Source organism: Bison bison, unplaced genomic scaffold (genome assembly GCF_000754665.1).
Source record: "Bison bison bison isolate TAMUID 2011002044 unplaced genomic scaffold, Bison_UMD1.0 scf7180017864163, whole genome shotgun sequence".
In the NCBI taxonomy this organism is placed as follows: domain Eukaryota; kingdom Metazoa; phylum Chordata; class Mammalia; order Artiodactyla; family Bovidae; genus Bison; species Bison bison.
In genome coordinates this window covers 10,786,983-10,803,245 of record NW_011494735.1, presented here as the reverse complement: position 1 = coordinate 10,803,245, position 16,263 = coordinate 10,786,983, and the positions used below count along the sequence as shown (strand labels likewise).

At 34.0% G+C, this 16,263-nt stretch overlaps 1 protein-coding gene across 6 annotated transcripts in view; it reads left to right on the top strand.

Annotated features, from left to right (window-relative positions):
* The window catches only part of USP15 (ubiquitin specific peptidase 15), a 136,698-nt gene that overhangs the window by 69,493 nt on the left and 50,942 nt on the right, over positions 1-16,263 (top strand). For all 6 annotated transcript variants that reach the window (XR_825422.1, XR_825423.1, XM_010841605.1 and 3 more), the window contains one exon: positions 1,184-1,245. Coding sequence is in view for 4 of the 6 variants with exons in the window: in XM_010841605.1 (XP_010839907.1) it covers positions 1,184-1,245 (62 nt within the window). In the remaining 2 variants the exon portion in view is untranslated. The remainder of the gene's footprint in view (positions 1-1,183; positions 1,246-16,263) is intronic.

Sequence of the window (16,263 nt, the reverse complement as noted above, 5' to 3'; positions counted from 1 at the left end):
AACTTTAAAAGAGTTGATAAAAATGTAGTGTAGAATATATGCAAATTTTAATGCCTTGAATTTGCTTCCAGGCATATTTTCTATATTATAGTTTTCCTGTGGAAATTTAGATACTAACTTGTAGAGATCACTTATTTCTTTTGTTAATTATTTTGGTTTTTCTTCTTTGCACAGACTCACCCCTACTAAAACCTAGAAGAGAGCCTTCTTTTTTAGATTGGAAGATAATGAAAAAAGATTCTGGGGTTTTATTTTAAAATATAGTTCACCTCAGCCTGTACCTTTCATTTGCTAGAGGTGATTTGTGTCTACCCTAACTATGCTGCAGTAGGGAACTGCAGTCTGATTTTCATACATGGTTCTATCATTTATATCTTAAAAGATTTTCTAATTTATACAGTGATAATGTAAATAAGGACAAATTTCTTCTTTTTTATAATTTTAAATTTATTTATTTTAATTGGAGGCTAATTACTTTACAATATGGTAGTGGTTTTTGCCATACATTGATATGAACCAGCCATGGGTTTGCATTTGTTCCCCATCCTGAACCTCCCTCCCTGTCCCATTCCTCAGGGTCATCCCAGTGCACCAGCCCTGAGCACCCCACCCCGTCTCATGCATCGAACCTGGACTGGCGATCTGTTTCACATGTGATAATATACATGTTTCAATGCTATTCTCTCAAATCAAAGCCCCTGACAAATCATATATAATCTGTAATTTGGAACTGTCTTTGTCTCTGTTCCTCAGTATTTGCGTAACAATAGTTGACTGAGATCATATATCAGTATGTTTAAGAACAACTATAACCATTTATTGAGCATCTGTTTTTTGCACAGTACTTTTACAAGCAACAAACAGAAAACATACTCCCCAGATTCAAAAAACTTCTATCAACTTGGTTTAAACTTTTTTAATGCTTTAAGTCATAGAACCAGTGATTTTCCTTGTAGTTTGTTACCTTCTTTCTTTCTGTCATTGCCGATGTCTTATATTCAAGGTCTCTTTATCTCCCTTGACCCGCTTTGAAATCAAAGTGCAGATACCTCTTCACCTTGTCTACTGTGTCCTATAAGTCACTGCAGAGTTGCTTTAGTTATTTAGCATATACAGCTAATCTTCTTAAGCTATTTTAACTTCAGCGTTAAGGAAAAACACTCTATTATTGTCTTATTTGCAGGTGTTAGTGATAGAACAGAAAAATGAAGATGGAACATGGCCAAGGGGTCCGTCTACTCCTAAGTAAGTGCTCTCACCTTTTATGGCTTAATACATGATTTTGAAGCTTTGATTTCAGGTAATACAGAATGATAGAAGAACGTAATTATATCCAAATATATATCCAAATGTATTTAACTTTTTAATACTTTAGTGTTTTATTCTCAGTATAGGAGTTGTCTAAATTTGCACCTAAATTAATATGCTGTAATTTAAAAGCTTTCCAATACTAATTTCTTTTAAAATAATGTATAAATGTTATAAATGTAATGGTGCACTAATACAATCAAATCACTAAACATTTTGTTTAATATTTTTCAAGCTTTTTGTGATTTTTTTAAAGTGTCTGTTAAAAGAATATTCTTTATCAAAATGAATCTGATGTGAAAGTAATACTTTTTATTTATTTAAATAAATAGAGTATAAAAGTACAAGTAGAGATAGAAGAGTTTTATTTTGATGGTAAAAGAGCAATGAAAAAATTAGGAATCTTCTATTAAAATTTTTTAAATTATGGTAAAAAAAACATAACTTGATATCTGTCCGCTTAACAAAGTTTTAAGTGTGTGCACTTGCAGTATTGTTAACTGTAGGTACATTGTTCTACAGAAGATCTCTAGAATTTATTCATCGTGTAGCAATCTTTATTCCTGTTGAACAGTAATTCCTCATTTTTCCCTTCTTCAGCCCCTGGGAATCTCTATTCTGCTCTCTGTTTCTATGAGTTTGACTAGTTTGCATAGCCTCATACAAGTGAAATCACACAATATTGTCTTTCTGAGAATTGTCTTACTTTACTGGACAAATTATCCTCAGTCATATGGACTTATTGCTTTTTGAAAAAAATCTAGTCTTTGATAGCTTTCATGAAGTGAAATACGATTATCTCTGTATTGTATAGCCTGCTTATATTATCCTTTGCAAAATTTCAATTCTTCTGATTTTTGCATTATTTAAATACAGTCCATGCTATTAACAAAGCCATTGGGCTGGATGTCTGTAGGAATAAGATCATCTTTGCAGGGCTTAATAGTAACAAGGGCTTCCCTGATGGCTCAGTGGTAAAGAATCTGCCTGCCAGTGCAAGACACATGGGTTTGATTCCTGGATTGGGAAGATCCCCTAGAAAAGAAAATGGCAACCCACTCTAATATTCTTGCCTGGATAATCCCATGGACAGAGAAGGCTGGTGAGGCTACAGACCATGGGGCCATAAAGAATCAGACACAATGTAGCAACTAACCCACTACCAAGCATACTGTCCCTTAGGTTCATCCATGTTATCAAATATGGCATGATTTCGTTCTTTTTTCAAGGCTGAATAAAAGTCCTTTGTATATTTTCTTTATCCATTTGTCCATCAACAAACATTCAGGTTGTTTCTATCATCTGGGCTATTTTAAATTATACTACTATGAACTTGGGAGTGCAGATGCCTCTTCAAGATACTGATTTCATTTCCTTTGTATGTACACCCAAATGTGAGATTTCTGGATCATGTGATAGTTCTAGTTCTAATTTTTTAAGGAACCTGCTTACTGTTTTTGTAGTGCCTATACCATTTTACACTGCAGCAGTTTACAAGGGTTCCAGTTTCCCCACATCCTTGCTGGCTCTCGTTTACTTTTGTTCTTTTGGTAATAAACACCCTAACAGGTGTGAGGTGGTATCTCATTGTGGTATGATTTGCATTTCCCAGTGATTTCTGATATTGAGCATCTTTTTAACATACTTATTACCTGTTTGTGTGCCTTCTTTGCAGAAATGTCTGTTCAATCAAGCCCTAGACCCATTTGTAAATCTGGTTATTTGAGGGTTTTGCTGTTGAATTGTAATGAGTTTCTTATATATTGATATTTTGAATATTAACCTCTTATCAGATATGTTGTTTAAAGATTTAAAAACAAGACCTGAATCTATAAAGCATGACATTGGTCTTGGCAGTGATATATTGAATATGACAACAAAAGCAATAATAGACAAAAGGGACTATATCAAACTAAAAAGTTTGCACACAGTAACAGAAACAATCAACAGAGTGAAAGGGTAACATGCTGCATGGCAGGAAGTATTTTTACTGGTTTTAGGATTTTCAGATCCACATTTCATTATCAAAAACACTTAGGGCTAGTTGTATTTCAGTATTTCGACTTTGTAGACATTTGAGAAGTAATGTGTCACATGTGCCACTTACTATTTTACTATTTCTGTAACGTCCAGGGAGACTCTCATAGTTAAGCACATTAGTATTCATTAAGTATTCACACAGAGCAGGATAAATAAGGAGTATAAATAGCTCATATCAGTTCAGGTTAGATTGCCCTTAAGGGAATCATGGAGATTTTTTTAAGTTTTCAAAGCTTTTGGAATTTCAGATTTTCTGATGAAAGATTGTGAATTTGTGTTTTGAAATCCTTAAAATAACGGTTTTTAAATTTATGATAATTTAGTCATTGTTAACCAACCTAGCTAATAAAAGAGAACAGCCTGCCACTTAATTTCCTTCAGAACTAAAATATACCTTTAGTGAGTTATTCTCTGTCCTTTTTATCTTCTGTGAAGTTTATTTAAATTTTTTGTAGGAATATGCCCAAGTATATTAATTACATTTTATTTTTACTCCACTTAGTTGGATGTAATACAAGAGTAGAAATTATTTTAGAGAGATACTAAAAAACACATGGTAGAATCATGTAGATTTCTTGATGCGTTTAGTTTTTAGAAGTTAGGAATATTTTCTTTGTGAATATTCACATTTAGTGTTTAGATCAGAACTACTATTTTTTTTTTCTAGCTTATCTTTAGATAGTTGTATACCTGTTACAGCTTTAAATAACTTTGCTTGTGGGTTAATATAAAAGTCCCTTGAATTTCAAAGATTGATAGATCTTTTCAACTTAAAATTACTGATACTCACCTAAGAGATAAAACTACATATTAATATTTTATTTTATTATCTTTGTTCCTATCTGCTAGCACAGTACTAGTTTTATTTAAACAGCTATAGTTACTTGCTTTTGTAAGAGAAAACATTGTTTATTATATAATACTTTACACACTATACACATGTAGTAAATATTGGTAAGTGAAAGTACTATACCAGAGATATACACAGAAGTACAATTGAGTCCCATTCTTCACTGAATCAGCCAGTTTTATAGGAAACCCAAATATTAAAACATGTAAAGTTTAAGTATTCGTTCACTGTAAAATGTGAGAAATACAATATAGCAGTATGTCATAAATTGCCAAATGATAGTTTATTACTTAATATTATTGTATTAAAAATGCAAAAAAAATTGTAATTAGCATCTAGTATATGGAAAGACTCTCAAAAAACTAAGAATAAAAGGGAATTGTCCTAACTTAATAAAGCCTATAAGTCTAGAATCTGTAGCAAACATGTAATTGAAAATTTTTGAACCCAAAATAAATAAGATTAGAAATTTTAAAAAGAAATAAAATACACTATTTGCACATAATAATACTGTCTTCATAAAATCCAAAGACAAGAGACTAGAACTAAGAGAATTCAGCAATACTATATAATATAAAATTAATTTATAAAAATTAACAGGTGTTTTCCATACCCATAGTTCAATACTCTTTAGCTTAGCTGGTAAAGAATCCACCTGCAATGCAGGATACCTGGGTTCAATCCATGGGTTGGGAAGATCCCCTGGAGGAGGGCATGGCAACCCACTCCAGTGTTCTTGCCTGCCTTGAAGAAGTCCCATAGACAGAGAAATCTGGCGGGCTACAGTCCATGGGGTCATAAAGAGTCAAGACATGACTGAGCAACTATCACAACACAACATATAGTAAGTATTTTTATCTTTATAGGCCATAGGGTCTCTGACTCAACTATAACTGCTGATACAGCTTGAAAGTAGCAGTAAACATTGTGGAAACATATGGATATGGTGTGTTGCAGTAAAACTTTGTTTTTAAAAAAATGTGGATTTGGCTTGTGTGCCATAGATTCTTGACCATGATATATAACATTAGTAACCCACTTTAATAAGATAATTTGGATAGTATCTGTGACTAAGGGATCACAGAACATAGTGTGAAAATTAATGTGTTTGATTACATTAAGTATTTCTGTTAAAGGAACTGTATACAAAGTTAAAAGTCAAATGTAGGTTTTAGAAAAATCTAAAGCCTACAAGGGAATAATACTATAGTGTGCAAAGAACTGCTGTGAATTAACGGAAACAAAGCAGATAACCTTTTATAAAAATAAAAGATTAAAAAATTTAAAGAAGGGGACGCCCAAGCGCTGACAAGTAGTGAGGTGGTATACAAACTCTCTTGTAAAATTAAAGCATGAGATACAACCTAATAGCCATCAGAATGACAAAAACCTAAAAGGGTGCTAGTAAGAAGTGTTTGGAGAGTTGTAGGAGACGACTTAGGTACTGATGGTAGAACTACAAACTAGTACCATTCTATAAATCAGTCAGTGTTTAATTAAATTAGGAATGCTTAATGCGTCTGACCCAGCACTCAGTGGAATTTTTTACACAGGTCCCTGAATATATTATGCAGTCTTTGTAGCTGCATTGTTTGTGATAGTGGGGATTTGAAGGCAGCCTCGCTAAATATCTTTTTCAGGTAGAATGAATAAGAAAAATGATGGTGATGTATTGTGGAAAACCAGTGCAGTAAGTAGAAGTAACAGTGGTAAGATCTTTAAAACTGAATAAACTTTAAAACATACAGTTGAGAGAAAAAAATAAAAACAAAATGAAATTTAACTTAGTATCATTTAGGTAAACTTGGAACAGAACATATTATATAAAATTATAATATTCAAGAACATTGAGAAGGCACCTGAAGTGGAGGAAAATAGTACAGATTACGGGAAAAAAAAGTTTGAGGAATTATCATTTACAATTGAAGTAAAGATGCAAATTCCTTTTTTCTGGATAAATGCCAGTTTTTTTTAAAAGAGTGAAATTCTGTGTATTCATTGAAGTTACTACATTATAACCACATGTGACTTAGACAAATTCAACTGTAGCAGAAGGCATGTAATTTTAAGGTCCTCAAAAAAGAAACTTCAAGATATTAAAATACAGAACAACTGTAACACTTAGAATTGTCATCATGTCTGTCAGAAGACAACCCTTGGTCCTCCGCATAGTATGAAGATGCTAGTTCTAATGACTACCACTAATCTGGGGTCTGTCCAGTGCTCATACTGCTTAGCACATAAATACTTCCTACTTAGAGTGTCAAAAGCCAAGGAAAAAATCATTAAAAGCTGTAATATGGTGATGAAAGGAAGAGTCACCTGTTGAGTTTGTTAAAACACTGTTACCTAAGCCCCATCATTAGAGTTTCTGATTCAGTAGATCTGGGTTGGGCTCGTGAATTTGCATTTCTCATAATAAGCTCATAGCTGATTCTAATGCTGTTGATCTGTCACACTTTGAGAAATTCTGTAGATAATGTTTCTTAGTATGTATTGTGTGAACCACTATAGACAAAAGTTTCCACAGTCCTTCCCACCAGACCAGCGAGTATAAATCTTTATGAGGGGACTCAGGAATCTGAATTTTAGGTGCTGCTTATGAAGAAGAAAATACAAGAACACCACTACAGTAGGCATTGAGAGAAAGCATGTTAGTATCTAACTGTCTTGACTTTTCTATACTACTGAAAACTAACTGTTCTGAAGGACCTAAAAATCATACTAGGCCCATTTCTATCAGAATGGAGACAATATATCCTAACCTGAGGAACTGCTAAATATAAAAGCCGTATTAAGCATAAAATATAATTTTTTTAAAACATATAGTCCTGTTTATAAAAATGTATTAACCTACGACAACCCAAAATCTAATTGGAAATCTTAAGAACCGACCTAAAAATTATTCAGAAGTTTTCTATTTTTATCTATTCAGATTTGTCTGCTGGATATCAATTTATAATTTTATTTTTTCATCTTTATATTCATGCTTTTTTTTTTTTAATTGAGATGCTTAGTTTTTTCCAGAACTTGGATTTCTAATCTAGTTCTTAAGTATTTAATTTCTTAAAACTGCTCAAAAACACATTATTTTCTAATAATATTTTATGAAAGCTTCAACCATTGTAATGTTTTTTCTGTTGTGTTAAATTTGACTATCTTTCCGAAAATGTTGTCATTGGGTGGATAGTCTTATTATTCAATTGGAGGTGTGTAGCTAGTTACAGCTTATTTTTTTTTTAAATTATTTTAAAATAGAGTAATTCTAGAATCCTGTGTGTTCCTAAAGAGAGGAGAAATCTAATCAACAGATTACCCCTTACTCTCGAGAAAATTTGTTTAATGTTAACACCTTATCCCCTAGTTAGAAGCAGTATAACTTGATTAATTAACTAAATTGTACTATTTCTTTTTTTCTGTATGATTTCATTTAGGTATAATTGTCTCAAAGAGTGCTTTTGACAGTACTAACATTTTAGAAATTAAAATATCCATATTTTGCTGTTTTTCTAAAATAAGTAAAAATTCTTATAAAAATAGCATGAGAAGTTGTTTTAATTCAGACATTTTCATTAATTGCTCAAAAATACTGACAAGAGATGTGTAATTAAGAATCTGTTGAAAAAAGTAAGGGTCATTGATGACTGAAGAGGCAGTTTTCATAAGCTAGAAAACATTTGGAGAAGAATCCGAAATCAACCAGGTAAGACATGACAGGCTAAAATAAATCAAATAGAAAACTAAGCCGGTAGTTCTTAACTCAGATGTTGGCCCTCTGCCATCTGTGGTGTTCTGATTAGCAGAATTCCAAGTTGGTGACTGAGCACTAAGTATAAACTTCATCTTAGTGGTATGTTAATATTTTTACAGCACTCTGTCCCTGAATGCTCTACTTGGAGAGAGGAAACATTTTATAAATAAAACCACTGCATACTACTTTTTATTTAGGATAAACAATAAACATCTAGGTGACTGTAATAATTGTTTTGTTTTTTTTACACCAGCTGTTTTGATTTTGTATCTGTTTAAATATAGGTAGAAAAGCCTAGCATATATTTCTTTAGGACTTTTTAAAGACTTATTAAGCCCAGTTTGCATGTGTAGTAATTGCAAGGTTAACTGTATAAATGGATTCAGAAATGGTGGATAGACCTGTTCAATTGAAAATTCGTACTAGGAAACTCTTGTGAGATAAAGTATTGTTTTCATTTTAATAACCTGAATAGACACTTTTTAAGTATTTATAAGCAAGACAGTCTCTGTTTATTTGAAACAGATTTGGTTATGATAGTTTTACTTCAGTACTAAAAGAACAATTGTTATTACAGTTCACAGAAAGTGCTTTCTTAAAGTTTCTGTGAAAGTATACAAATTTGTTACCAATTTTAACCTTGTTCAAATATTGAAAGGTGAGGGACTGAGTGATTTTGGTTGTAGGAGTTGAGAAGATGGCTCAGGAACCAGTTTTTCATTCCTTGTCATTCAAATTCATATTTTTCAAATTAATAACATCTTCAATTTAAAATGCAGCCTATGAACCATAAATCTAGAGTAACATTCCAAAAGCTGCAATTTGTTGTCATTTTTAAAGATATTTTGAGTCTTTATAAATTTTCTTTCATGCTTCATCTCATTGGTCTGAGTAAGAAAAAGACAGAACACAACATTGTAAATCAGCTATACTCCAATAAAAAATTTTTTTTAAGAAACAATGATTTTTTTCTGAAACTAAAAAGTTTAAGGTAATGGAACTGCATAGGATGCAGTTATTATGGGCAACCAAAGCTTAGAAAGTAATGAGAATTACAGGAATGGAGTTACATTCCTGGAAGTGAGAAATATTACTGAATTATCTAATTAAAAATGTAAAGAACTGTATACTAAACCTTTAAAAGTGTCCCTAAGTAATGATATAAGACAAAAAGATAAAATGAATAATTCTGAAGATTTAGGAAATCTTGACTCTTGTTTGCTCATAAAGGCCAAGGGGAAAAAGAGCTTATAGAATAAAGGGAATGGTAAGCAATGTATTTAAATGATGCAGAAATTAGAGGGAGACAAGAGATTCCGTGTATTTGACAAATGAAGACAGCATGATGGGAATAAGAAATAGAGTATAGGGAAAGAGGGGATGAATACCTAGTCAGAAAATGGAACACCTCATATAGATCACTCATCATGAAATGTACTGAAAGAAGAAAAATAAGGTGGTACTTGGTTGGAAAGGCATTATTCCTAGAGAGAGAAAAAAATTATATATAAATATATTTATTATTTAAATATATACATCCTTTCCTAGCTATTTGTTACCTAATGATGAAGGCAGCATAATGGTGGAATGAAGTTCTTGTGTATTGTTATTTACCAAAAACTTAATTTTTTCCAGCTATTTTAGTGGTCCAGACCCAGATATTTTTTGGAAATGCTTGTGCTTGTATTGATACATAAACACACACTTCCCATAACTATACTTTGTGGTTCCTGAATTTAATATTCACTAAGATCTTGAATGTGTATACAGATTTTCCTTTAAAATTCTGAAAATGCACATTGATTAAATAAATCTTTGTGTAAACACTACCTATTTCTTGTTGTGGCAAGATAATGTATAACCTAGTACTATGTCTCCAAGTTTTACCAAAGGGAGCATGGTCACAATCAAGCTTATTAGTTAGTGTTAGATTTAATATTTAAAAGCCGTATCCAAATTAAATTGAAGTAATGACATTTAGATAGTATATTTCATGCATAAATGAAACTTACGTATTCAGTTCTCAAATAGATGCTTGATTCAGAGGTACTCACAAAAAATTATTGGATACTTTCTTTATCCTGTGGTTTGTTCCAAATGTTTGAACAATTTACAGTGACACATATAAGTCAAGGTTGACTGTATGACTAGATTAAAAAGTCAGGACGAAAATAAAAACAAACATGCATAGTAAGATGAAATCAGAGGAGTTAGCTGGTAGGAGCAGAAATTGCTCTTGGAATTAAGGTAAGGGCTCTTGGAATTACTAAAATTGATCTGCAAGTGTAAGGACATTTTTGGGATCCCTATTCAGACTAATTCAATTTTTGAGACAGTTGGGGAAAAAATGTGAACATGAACTGAATATTAGTTTGGGGCAGACAGTAGTATCGCAAAAGATCTCTTAACCTGCTGGGGAGACATACTGTAGTATTTACAGGTGTACTTATAAATTTAAAATAGTGTGGCAAAAACATGAATGTGCAAGTTGAGGGCTTTATAAATAAAATGAGTGGTAGAATGTTAATAATTTTTGAAGCTGAATGACTGATACTGGGCACATGAGGACATGTGTGTGAAAATTTTTTCTGTTAAGACAGCAGAAAAATTGGGTTGCAGTTTTGGTGTTGAGAGTGATAATGATTAAAGAAAAGTAACTAATTTTTTTTAAGTGGAATATTTTGTCAGATCCCATTAGAGCAGTCAAAATGGGAAGCAAAAATTACGTTATGTGAAGCATCATATATGTAAATTTTCATAAGTTCTCTTTTGTTTAAGTATTTAACATGCCACCTGACAGAAAGGAGACACAAAGCAAATGCTTGTTGAATTGAACTAATCTGTATCTCACAGCAGTAAAGGTGCTTAATGTTTCAAGAGATTTAAATTTTTCATTTTCTCTAAGAACTTAGTTTAGGATGATTGTTAGAAACTGGGAAAGTTAAGATCAGTCTTGTTTTTCTTAATAATTTTTGTTTTTTAATGTTAAATTTTAAAAATTTGGGTTTTATGTCATGTTTGAAAATAAAAGTTTTAAATTAGATATGTCAGTATTCAGACTTAATTTCTTTATATTTTCATTGCTCAATATATATTAGATTTCCATGTATGTTGAATATTTAGGTAAAGTTGTGTTTTTCTGTTCATGTAAGAATTTTAACTTGGCCTTGAATTATAGGCTTTTAGCTGAAACGCTGGGAATAGGGGAATTAAAATACTGCATTCAGTTGTCAGGGGTGAAGTTTAATTTTCCCACTTCATGAAATCAATTCAGTTGCGCTGTTTTACTTTTTTCTGTCTTGTTAAGAGACGATTCACTGTCTTATATTACACTTAGCCCTAACTAGCCAAAATGAGTTTAATGCTAGATAACTGGCTTAGCATCTAGTTTGTGCATAATATTCTAAGCATTTTTTTTTCACTCATCTCTTTAGAAAGCTGTTAGTGCAAAGTTGCTAGTAAACAGTGTGATTCCCAAATTGTATTAAAGAAAGAGTTAGTGTTCAGGCTATAATCCACAGATTGACTAATCAACCCCTAAATTAATTCCACAAATACTAGCTAGATTGGGCTACGTGTAATCTAGGTCAGAAGTTGGAATCACAGTAGATAAGTGATATAACTATTAACAATAATGTCTGTATCAGGATTTAAAAAGTTTTATCAAACTTTTCTATTTACCTGTGGACCACATCCATCCAGCTCTGATCTCTGTGCTCTTTAAAAGCAAGCTCTCTACCAATGGATTTATCCGAGTGTTTCCTTGACCTTGCTTTTCCTTCATTATCAACTCACTCCTGTGTATATAAATGCCTTGCATACTGCCCATATATAGTAGACACTAGTTAACGTTATTTTGTGCTTTTGTTTCTTTTCCAGTATCATTTTCCAAGCTAACTGATAGATATAAACAAATCTCTCCCATCTTTAAAAACAAGACCATTAATTTCCTCTGAATATCATTTAGTTTTTCTCCCTTTGATAGCCAACTTCTTTAAAAAGGCAGTGCTTACTATTCCTTATCACCTATTCAGGATTTGCTGCTAAGTCACTTTAGTCGTGTCCGACTCTGTGCGACCCCATAGACGGCAGCCCACCAGGCTCCACCATCCCTGGGATTCTCCAGGCAAGAACACTGGAGTGGGTTGCCATTTCCTTCTCCAATGCATGAAAGTGAAAAGTGAAAGTGAAGTCGCTCAGTCGTGTCCGACTCTTCACGACCCTGCAGCCTACCAGGCTCCTCCGCCCATGGGATTTTCCAGGCAAGAGTACTGGAGTGGGGTGCCATTGCCTTCTCTGTAGCAGAGTCCTTATTGAACTTTTTTAAAACCTAATTTATTTGATCTCTCTCTTTAATACTTCTTTTTGATAACTATCTCGTACAGAAATTCTCTTATTTTGAAACCATTATACCAGTTTTTCAGGACTCTGACCAATCCTGTAACTGGCTGGCTCTCTTCCTCTCTAGGGCTGCCTGCCTATTTTTGCACGTTTCATACTGCACAACTCTGGGGACATCATTCACATTGTAATCTGTAAAAGGCCCTCTTTGGCACTGTGCAGTTTTATCTACCATTGTTTTTGTACTATTGGTGCAAATATCTACCCAGTGAAGGAAGTCAGATTATGTTTAAATAACATGTTGGTGTTTTTGTGAAAATAGTTTTGACCTCATGGACTGCTGCCTGGAAAAGATCTTGTAGCCCGCTCGGTGTCCATGGATTGCACCTTGAGTACTGTTTTCTGAATCTCCAAGACATGTTGCCTGTGCCCACTCCACTGTCTTAGTCCCCCTTTATTACTTCTCACATTTGTTGTTCTTATAGTCTCCTAAATGCTCTTCCAGTCTAAAGTCTCTTTCTGTTCCTCATGAGTTAACTTTCTAGAATACAAATTGGCTATGTTGATACTCTTAAAATCTTTCAATATGCCACAGCACAATTGGATAGAATTCAGATTCCTTCAGAGGACATAAGAGGTTCTTTATTATCACACCTGCCTTACTAACCTCTGTTTCTAACACTGCACACTTCCTACTCTTTCTATTTATTGATAATTCCCTAACGCATCATGATTTCTGTAGCTCCACACATTTTCACATACTGTTCTTTGCACCTAGAATACTCTTATGTTCCAGTTTCCACCTACCCTTCCAGCTGTGCACATTTTAAAATTACTTCATGTACTACCCACAAAATTTGATTTTGTTATAATTTTAAAATTTGTTTTAGAACTTAAACTGTTTTATAGGTTGCTTGTGTCATTTCTCCGTTAGATTATGAGCTATTTGAGATCAGGAACTGTGTCTGTCTTTGTATTGCTGGACTTAACAAGGGCAAGAAATCCTGTACTGTCTTGGAGTAGAGTTGCTAATGAATAGTAAAAACTGACAGATGGGCAGAAAAAACGTTACACACACACACACACGCGCGCGCGCACACACAGACACATACGCACACTCCCCACCTGCATATGGGTTTCCCTGGTAGCTCAGATGGTAGTGAATCTGCCTGCAATGCTGGAGACCCTGGTTTGATTCCTGGGTCAGGAAGCCCCCCTGGAGAAAGGGATAGGCTACCCACTCCACTATTTTGGGCCTTCCCCTGGTGGGTCAGTGGAGAAGGAAATGGCAACCCACTCCAGTATTCTTGCCTGGAGAATCCCAGGGACGGAGGAGCCTGGTGGACTGCCGTCTATGGGGTCACACAGAGTCAGACACGACTGAAGCAACTTAGCAGCTGGTGGGTCAGACGGTAAAGAATCTGCCTGCAGTGTGGAGGACCTGGATTCAAACCCTGGGTTCAGAAAATCCCCTGCAGAAGGGCATGGCACCCCACTCCAGTATTCTTGCCCAGAGGATCCCCATGGACAGAGGAGCATGGCAGGCTACAGTCTATGGGGTTGCAAAGAGTCGGACACAACTGAGCGACTAAGCACAGCACATATATACCATCAGTTCAGTTCAGTTCAGTCGCTCAGTTGTGTCCGACTCTTTGCAACCCCGTGAACCGCAGCATGCCAGGCCTCCCTGTCCATCACCAACTCCCAGAGTCCACCCAAACCTATGTCCATCAAGTCAGTGATGCCATCCAACCATCTCATCCTCTGTCGTCCCCTTCTCCTCCTGCCCTCAATCTTTCCCAGCATCAGAGTCTTTTCAAATGAGTCAGCTCTTCACATCAGGTGGCCAAAGTATTGGAGCTTCAGCTTCAACATCAGAACTTCCAGTGAACACCCAGGACTGATCTCCTTTAGGATGGACTGGCTGGATCTCCTTGCAGTCCAAGGGACTCTAAAGAGTCTTTTCCAACACCACAGTTCAAAAGCATCAATTCTTCAGCACTCAGCTTTCTTTATAGTCCAACTCTCACATCCATAAACATGACCACTGGAAAAACCATAGCCTTGACTAAACGGACCTTTGTTGGCCAAGTAATGTCTCTGCTTTTTAATATGCTATCTAGGTTGGTCATAACTTCCCTTCCAAGGAATAAGTGTGTTTTAATGTCATGGCTGCAATCACCATCTGCAGTGATTTTGGAGCCCAGAAAAATAAAGTCAGCCACTGTTTCCACTGTTTCCCCATCTATTTGCCATGAGGTGATGGGACCAGATGCCATGATTTTAGTTTTCTTAATGTTGAGCTTTAAGCCAACTTTTTCACTTATATAAATATATATATGTGTGTGTGTGTGTATATATAGGCATTTCACATGATATATGACCTTAGCCATATATATAATAAATATATGTTATAATAAAATGTTTATTTTCATAACTTTTAGTATAAGTAAAATTTAAGGGAATATTTCTCTTTCTGTATACTTGAAAACTTGTAGTGAGTTGAATTAAATTGTAGTCACATGGGTCACATTTTGAAAGATTAACCTCCTTAATTCTTATAACTTAGGTGCAATGTTTTTAGTTTGTTTCCCTAATTTAGCATTAATAATATGAAGGCAAACAATGCCAGAATGCTTCTTTATTACTATTAACATTTTAAAATAAATACCTTAAAATATTAGTATATATATTAAAATTGCATTTTAAGTGCATCTTCTACATTGTTTTATATTAAAACTTGGTGGCTATATTTTTTGTTTTGAGCTTAGTACAGTTAAATAAAATCTTGCAAGGGTCTTCTGTCAGAAAGGCAGCTAAATAGAAGTCCCACTTGATATAATCTTACCTGTATATAGTCAACAACAGCAAAAAAATCCTCCTTTAAAATGAAGAAAAAATTTTACCAAGATTTCATAAAACTTCAAAAGTTAAATAAAATTTTTATATGTAAGAAATTTTATTACTCACCACTTTGCAAAATTCAAATTACCAAAAAGTAAATTTTATAGATTATATACTTTCCTGCTCATTGACCATATTGGTGTTCATTGTCACCTGAGTAAAAGAAATAAAATAATTTTTAAAACAGTAATCACTTTAGGCCTCACTAATTTAGAATTTCTGATGACTAAGATACTGGACTGAAAGTATTAACTTCTTAAGGCCCTACAGCCTGTGGCCTAGATGTTGCCTAGTAAATTAAATTTGAGTACAAATTTACAAGAAAAATTAAATCTTTCAGAAACTTCTAAGTACTCGAAAATAATTGTTTGTATATCATGGATTTGTTTATTATAAATCATGCCTTCAAATCATATTTGTTGATTAAAAGCCACTAGTAATTGAGATTTCTCCAAAAAGATCTGAACTAGTGAGGTGTGTAGTATGCAGTCAGATTTGTATCTGTTCAGTTTTTGCAGGGATGAATTTGGCCAAATATTGCTTCATGGGATTATGTTTGGAATTCTCTTTGCTCTTTTATCCCTCTTGCCTTACACTTTTAAAATTGGTAAATCCTCTGATATCTGTGTTGTGTATAATCACAATGCCATGGTACACTCTGGGGGCTTCCCAGGTGGCTCAGTGGTAAAGAATCTGCATTCCAGTGCAGGAGATGTGGGTTTAATCCCTGGGTTGGGACGATCCCTGGAGTAGGAAATGGCAACTCACTCCAGTTTTCTTGCCTGGAAAATCCCATGGCCAGAGGGACCTAAAAGGCCACAGTCCATAGGATTGTAAGAGTTGGACACTACTGAACAACTGAGCATGCGTGCTCGGTATCTACTGAGACAAAGTGGATTTCTTTAACATGCTTCCTTTAAAAATTCAGTATTTTAATTCCACTGACTTAAGAAAATTATTGATTGTAAAATATCAGTAATGGTTACCTGAACTCAGAAATGGGTGTATTGCATTAGTAGATTTATGAGAATAATACTAAGTGTTATATTTAATTTGATAAATTTCTTTT